General features: G+C 53.2%; 1 protein-coding gene across 1 annotated transcript; it reads right to left on the minus strand.

The window, feature by feature from the left end:
- Positions 1-3,800: 3,800 nt before the first annotated feature.
- On the minus strand, positions 3,801-6,355 carry Mchr1 (melanin concentrating hormone receptor 1). Its single transcript, XM_038344046.1, has 2 exons — positions 6,065-6,355; positions 3,801-4,780 (listed from the first exon to the last, which is right to left on the minus strand). Exons 1-2 carry the CDS (start codon positions 6,144-6,146, stop codon positions 3,801-3,803), a joined length of 1,062 nt encoding a protein of 353 aa, XP_038199974.1. The 5' UTR covers positions 6,147-6,355.
- Between the last annotated feature and the right edge of the window lie 1,037 nt (positions 6,356-7,392).

The raw sequence follows: 7,392 nt of genomic DNA on the forward strand, positions 1-7,392 counted from the left end.
ACCACACAGGAGGTGGTCACCAAGCCTTTCCAGACAAACTGACTGCCATCCTAAACAAAGGGTCAGGAGATGCTAACGTCACTCTGCTCCTTCTTTGTCATTCGAGGGGGACGCCTGGGAAAGAGGTGTTAATTCAGTCTACGTGACAGAGCAGTCACAGATAGGAAGACGCGACAAAATGGGCATAGAAAGGTGTGGACGTGGCCTCAGTCATTCGCCCGGCTACCTAGGAAACAGAATGCTAATGACTTCCCCTCAGTTTACGTTTTGGTATGAAAGTTGTTTGGAGAATAAACATGTGTGAATCTTCAGGATGTGAATTCAGGATTTCATGAGGGATCCCTGAAAATTCCCTCCTGATAAAGTCATGTGTGATGTGTCTCAATTATTTCCATGCCTCCCCGCTGGTCTGAGAAATAATTTCTGGTCGGGGCTGGTCTGCGGAGGGTTCCTGCAGAGAGGCTTCCGGGTGGTCTTTTGTACCTGTGAGCTGCGCTGCCGTAAGCTAGGCTGTGAAATTCCTCTACCTCGGAGAATTGTAGGAAGGTCATCCTCACACCTGGAGAGGAGATGTTTCCTGAGGAGAGTCAGGGAATCCCTGTAGAAAGTTCACTGCGTCTGGGGAGATTACCTGCTGAGGTCCCTGAGACCGGCTAGCTCTTAGTTGGGTGGAGCGAGAAGGAAGTGGAGAGATCAAGGCAAAGTCCTCCTGCTTCTCAGACTCTGCGTCTTCCGGCGCTCACCCCAGTTCCGGCTCGCCAAGGCCTGAGTTGAAGACAGTAAAGCTGCACTCATTCCTTGAACCTGGCCAGTCGCCTATCCCAGAATCCTCCACTCCAGCCTACTCCAACAATGTCAACAAGCTATCCTACAGCCTAAGAAGCTGGCCTACAGCTTACTCCTGACTGTGGAACCTTGTACGGAGCTTTCCTTTTCCTCCGCTTCCTCCTCTCTTCCTTTTCTCCAAGTCTTACTACTGTAGCCCGGGCTGACTTCAAACCCTCCTAAAGGCTGGGGTGCTGGGCGCGTCACCACACCTGGCTGCCTAAGTTTCCACTTACCCATTGACATCTCAGGAGTTGCCCAGGTTACTGATGAGGCCGGGGAGATGGGAGTGGGTGACAGTCTCCACACTCCCAGTATAACTTCCCACCTCTCTCGGCCTTCCAGACACCCTCCTTGGTGCTTTCCCCATCCCAGGTCTTCTGCCCTTTCTCCTGTTTACATCACCACCCACTCTCTCAGAGCTCAGCACACTCAGCTTCCGTGTAGGTCTCTTCACTGTCAGATCAGCAGCCCGAGGGAGAAAGGCCCTTCCTTGGAGCTTCTGAGGGGTCCACCCTTGTTGGCTGTTGGCTGGGTCACACGTATTCCTAGGAGAGGCCGAGAGGCTGTCTTACCTGGCTCCCAGTTTCCTTAGAGGGCCATGGGTATGGAGGTCATGGGAAACCTTTTCATAAACAAGCTAGGTCGAGGGAAATCTCCTCCACTGGTGGGATGGAGCTGCTCCTCAAAGGATTTACCTTAAGGCTTCTGTAAGACTCTTTTTCTCCTTAGGAAGGGTCTTGTAGCCCGGGGTGGCCTTGAACTCCTTTTTTTTGTCTTAATAGAATATTTTTTTTTATCCTTTGACAATTTCATACGCGTAAGCAATGCACTTTAGTCACATATACCCCCAAACTCACCCTCCCATTCCCCCAGGCACCCCCAGCAGCATGCCCCCCTTCCTTCATTTTCCTCTCCTCCGTTGCTAATATAACCCACTGAGAGGGACTAACGCTGCCTGCGGATGCCGACGGGTCCTGTGATCTTCTGCAGTGAACGGCTGCCCCGAGTCCGTGGGTACAATGACCGTGTCATGTCTCAAGCACAGCCTTTCCCAGGGCTCCTCTCTGTCCTGTGGTCCTTACGTTCCTTTCCACTCCTCTTTCACAATTGAGCTCGGTTTTTTCCCTTTAAACTTTATTATCATTGTGCTAGACGTGGATGTGGGGTGTGGAGGACAACTTCATAGAGTCAGCTCTCTCCTTCCACGTTCACCTGTGTGGCTTCTGGGGGACCAGACGTGTGACAAGCCCTTTACCCACTGTACCCCTTCTCAGTCCGTCTGTCCCCCCCCCCCACACACACACCTGCCTTGAAGTTTCTGGCTTCAGCCTCTTTCACACTGAGGTTACACACATGCATCCCCACATCCACTTTCCCCCTGAGAATCTTGGTTTTTTTCTCTACTGGACTTGCACCTAAACTAGACTTGAAGGCTGCTAGCGGCCTTCCTGTAGGAGCAAGGAGCCCTAACCTCAGGTGGGAGGTGGGGGGATAACTGCTATTCCCTAGCACCTGGGGAGGCTCCCTCAGGTATTCTAAGTGGCTTCTTCTGCAAGTCTGCAATGAAAAGTGACCCAGCAAGGGTTGGCCCAGCCTCCAGGACAGTTGCTCTGGCCTCTGGACAAGTTGCTCAGGCTCTCTCATTAACGTCTGCTGAGCATCACGCTGACGACTCCTGCGCCCTCTCGGTGACAAAGCTAAGAAGGAGCAGCATGACTGCCTCCCAGCGGCCTGAACGGCCATCTGCTTTTAAGGTGCTCAAGGAATCTCAGCTGCAGCAAACAGAGCCTAGCTCAGACTTCCCCCCAAGAGCCAGCCCTGCAGCTGATGACTCAGCATGAGGCAGGGGTGAGAGGAAGGGTCTGGGGGAGTCACACGGGGGGTAGAACCTAAGGGGCAGCATTGATAATAAACAAGAGTCCAAGCCAGGATGCTGAGTCCAGCAGCAACTCTGCAATCAAAATGAATTCACAGTAATTCCATTAATGTCACTAACTCCTCTCTGTGGGTTTAGAAAAGCAGATTCCTTACTTCAGGCTCCCTAAAAATGCAGTCCCAAACAAGATCCGAATACTATAATCAAATGACCCCTCTTTCCTGGTATAGGACTCACCCCACCCTCAAAGCCCAAGCAATTACGCAGGAGTCTCCAGAATGACGTGGGTCGAGATTTGCCTTTATTTCATTTTGACTTGGGAGTGAGAGGCTCAAGCACTAAGATGACGCCAAATATCAGGCGCTGGAGTGACCCCCTGAACATGCAGAACACATGGATGCTGACTCTGGATCAGCCATGGACTGTGCCCTGGAAAGAGAATGTCCCTGTCACTGCCAAAGCCCCTTACCCTCATTTTTATTTGAGATCCACATCCATCCCAGGTTTCCTTGTCAGTCTCAGTTATTGGATCTTCCAACACATTGGGCTCTTTTGGTTTTTAAACTCCTGTGGGCTCAGAGCCCCACCCCAGTGTAAACATGCATCCCCTACACGGAGCGTGAAACCCACACGGGATGCTGGAGCTGAGGCCGCATGCTTCATAGATGATCAGCAGCTTAGAAGAAAAGCTGCCTTTTTTTCACACCAGTGAGAGATGAGAGGGAAGGCTCAGCTTGAACAATCTCACAGTATGACCCTCTCTCCACCTTCTAGACCTGTCTGATTGCAGCTAGGCACCTTCAACCTCTTCCCTTGGGAAAATGATGTCTGTGAGCTAACAGATAGAGCCCCCCCGTGGACCAGTCAAACCACCATTTTCTTCTTGTTCTGCCAAGGGGATTTCTGAGGTTTGAAGCTCCCCGCCAAAACCTGGCTGCAAGCCTCCCTAGCAATTTATGGGCCCTGTGGAATGTGGTTGCTACAAGCCCTCAGCCTCCAGCCTCCCTGCCTTCTCCCAGGGTAGCCTTGGATTTATCTCAGTCTCTCTCTCCAAGGTTTGGTGTGGTGACCTGCCTTGGAGGTGACAGGGGAGGTGTCAGGTGCCTTTGCTCTCTGTCCTGTCCTCATCAGCTGTCTGAGCATTGCTGACTGTACGAAGCTGCCCCTGGGCTGCGGGCTTCACGGACAAGACCAAGCGTTTCCGAAAGGTCTCGCAGAGTACTATGTACACAAAGGGATTGAGGCAGCTGTTGGCATAGCCCAAGCTGATGGCCGCATTGTACAAGTAGACAAACGTGAGGGTGGGGCGGCTGATGGACAGCTGGGTCAGCTGCAGCACGTAGTAGGGTGCCCAGCACACAAAGAACACCAGGCAGATGGCAATGGCTGTGCGAGTCACCCTCTTTGTCCGAAGCCGGATGCTGCGTTGAGAGGCTGGGGCCACCGAAGAGGTCATGCGCTGCAGGATCTTCACATATGCAGCAGTGATGACCACAAAGGGCAGGGCAAAGGCCAGGAAAAACTGGTATAGAGTGAACCAGTAGAGGTCAGTGTCCGGGTTTGGCAGGCGGATGCCACAGCCCACAGCACCCCCTGGGAAGGGGATGAGCCTGGCATAGAGCCACACGGGGGTGATGCTGATGAAAGAGAGAGCCCACAGGAGGCAGATCACGAGGGTGGCCATAGAGGGCTTCCGGAATTTGGTGGAAGAGATGGGGTGGACGGTGGCCAAGTAGCGATCAATGGCCATGGCAGTCAGGATGTAGGTGCTGGTGAACTGACTGTTGGCATCCATGGCGGTGATGAGGGTGCACATGGTTTCCCCAAAGTGCCAGACCCCATTGCCCATGAGCTGGTGAATCATGAAAGGCATGCCCAGGAGGAAGAGCAGGTCCACCACAGAGAGGTTAATGATAAAGATGTCTGGGACGTTGCTGCACCAGTGTAGCTTGGATTTCTTCACCACGGCGAAGATGACTGTGGAGTTTCCCACAATGCCCAGGAGACAGATGGTGCCAAACACCGAAGGCATAATGATGTTGATGTAGGAGACACTCCCTTTTCGAGGAGGTGACCCTGAGGACAGAAGGAACAAGTGTGACCTGCCATCCGCTCCAGAAGCTGACAAGCTGCCCTCCAGTGGCACTCCTGCTGACCTCTCGTGGTCCCCGTTTCAGCTTGAGGTCACGATCATCTCCCACCACCTTCCCTCCCACGCTATTGTTAATTCTGTCCCTTACCCTCCTCCACTGTTCCCTGGTGAATACTCCTACCGAATTTTCTAGACCCACCTGTTACTCAAAAGACCTTCACGTCAGTCATTTACACAGAGGGCCGGGAGTCAAGACTCCCAGATGTCTGGTGAGAACTCCACAACCCTGAGGTTCACCAGGAAACCTTGTCAAAAAAAAAAAAAAAAACTTGAAGGACGTTCAAGAACACACTAGTGTGTGCATTCCCATGCGTGCGTGTGCATGTGTGCGCGTGTGTGTGTGTGTGTGTGTGTGTGTGTGTGTGTGTGGTGTTTTCCTTATTTGCACACTCATCATTTCAGAGATAGCTGGCCAAAGGTTTTATACAGATTCCTAGGCATATCCAGGGAGTGACTGTCACTATGGGTGTGGGGTGTGTTTTAGGCTCAACAGCCCAGCCCTCTCCAGGCTTCCCGACAGGGATTTCCTTGGGCCGTGTCTCCTGAGCCTGGGCTTTCCCAACAGGGCTGAGACTGATGCTGTGTTATACCCCAGAAGCTTGAGAATTTTCTCCACATAAACCCTTCCCCTTCTCTCCCTTCTCCTTCAAAGCTAGAATTTCAGGGCATTGCCGTTCTGCAAATGTCAAGAAGCTTAATTCACCAGAAAAGTTAATCCTCTCACGCCCTGTGAAGTCTTTTGCTCCCAGCAGCCTCTGCTAGAGGACAGCAAGGACCACTCAGACCCCATCACCCCAGTGCGAGGCTAGAGGATTGAGCCCAGGGTAGCGGTGAATCAAAGAGCTTCCGCTGGCTCCCACATGCTACCCGCCCGCTCTCCTCTCGCTTGCTTTTCCAGCCTTGATTCCCCCGCCCCCCAGTGCAAAGCATATTTGGGACTCATCAGCAAGCTTTCCCCTGTCTGCCTCACACCCCGCCACCAACCCTTGTTATTTCTAGATGTACCTCTGCCCCATCTCTCTTCCTTCCTACCCCTTCTGTCCTAGCTGGTGTCCCCTCCTCTCCTCTTCCCCTCCAGGCAGAGCAGACTGCAGATCTTAATCGGCGAGAACTGTAAGATAAAGTTTCCTAGGCAGTTTGGCTCTAGAGGTGAAACCTTCCCATTTTCCACACCCATCCCGGAGGAGGGAGGATCTAACTCGACTCACCGGCCAACGTGAGATTATCCTGGCCATCGGAGATGTTGCTGGCATTGGGGCCAGTGGACAGCAACGAGGCTTGCAGATCCATGCAGCCGGTGCAGGTCGCCTGCTCCCTGGAGTTGAGAGCCCGTCCACCCACGCAGGCTGCGGCAGCCTCCAGTGCCTGCCACCGCCTTGTCCCAAGCGTGAGCCAGCCCTGCAGTCCAGAAAAGGGTCTTCCTCTAGCGCCTGGCAGCCTCTGCTGCCTCTGAGCCCAACTGCTCGCCCCACTCCCTCCTTCCCAGCTCCTACTGACATCACCTAGACACATTAACATTCGGAGGCAGATGCAAGTTAACCTCTTCAGTCCCGGCTGCAGCTCCCACTCCTGACTGCCTGCAGAGCAGCAACTAGGCTCAAGCAGCCCCATGTGGGGGAGCCTTCCTTCTTACTGGCTCCTGGGCTGTCTCCTGAGCTCGCAGGGGTTGCCAAGCTTGCTTTACATGACCATCCAGGTCTCCGCAAAGGCAAAAGGGGAAAGCAACCTGCTGGCTGCCTTGAGGAGCCTGGACCATGAGGCAGGAGCCAGGGGTACTGTTCCTAGTGCTGGGGACTCAGAGGCTAAGACTGAAGCACCCTTGGCTCTCAAGCATGCTGGAGGTCACCCTAGACCCTCTCTGCGTCCTGGTAACTTCCAAAACATCTCCTCGGCTAGGCGGCAATTGCTAGCCCTTGCCTAGTGGGCCGAGGTGATTCTAGCTTTCCATGCTGGCAATGGTCAGAGTCTGGGGTGCAGAAAGACCAAACTTCCCTCTACACATCATCAGTCTGGACCCGTTATGGGAGGGTGTTTTTTTTGGGGGGGGGGGCTCTGAGATCTTTGAGGTTTTGCCTGGAACTCTGAGACAATTATCAGAGCATTAGAGACTAAGTACACACTGAGATTAGCAATGGACAACAGCCTCAGTGTGCACAGGCATTAGATAATTCTCCGCAGAGGTTCCTGCTGCCAGCTCCAGGAGATTCACCACCAAACGCTGCCATCACACCAGGATCTGATGCAGAGTCAGACTCCTTGTCTGCCACAGTTGCCTGTTAAGCCTTATTTACGGACACAGACGCACAGACAAGCATCTCTAGCGCTCCTATGAGTTCCAGCCATAATCTTCCTCGCCGCCACTGGACATCAGCGTGCCTAGTTCTTCAGGCTAAGCTATTGGTTATCCCAACCAGCTATTAGAGCTCCCCTTTCTTGGCCTCTTGGTCTGCCAGCACTAAGAGCTTAAATTGAGTCAGACAGGGGCTGAGGATGCAGCTCAGGTGGTAGTGCGCTTGTCTCACAGATACCAAGCCCA

Source organism: Arvicola amphibius, chromosome 9 (assembly GCF_903992535.2).
Source record: "Arvicola amphibius chromosome 9, mArvAmp1.2, whole genome shotgun sequence".
Taxonomy (NCBI): domain Eukaryota; kingdom Metazoa; phylum Chordata; class Mammalia; order Rodentia; family Cricetidae; genus Arvicola; species Arvicola amphibius.

Bases quoted from the DNA above. Each gene is read 5' to 3' on its own strand.
- Mchr1 (XM_038344046.1), bottom strand. From the start codon at position 6,146: ATGGATCTGCAAGCCTCGTTGCTGTCCACTGGCCCCAATGCCAGCAAC. The intron at 4,781-6,064 runs GTGAGTCGAGTT...TTCTGTCCTCAG, and splicing joins GGATAATCTCACGTTGGCCG to GGTCACCTCCTCGAAAAGGG.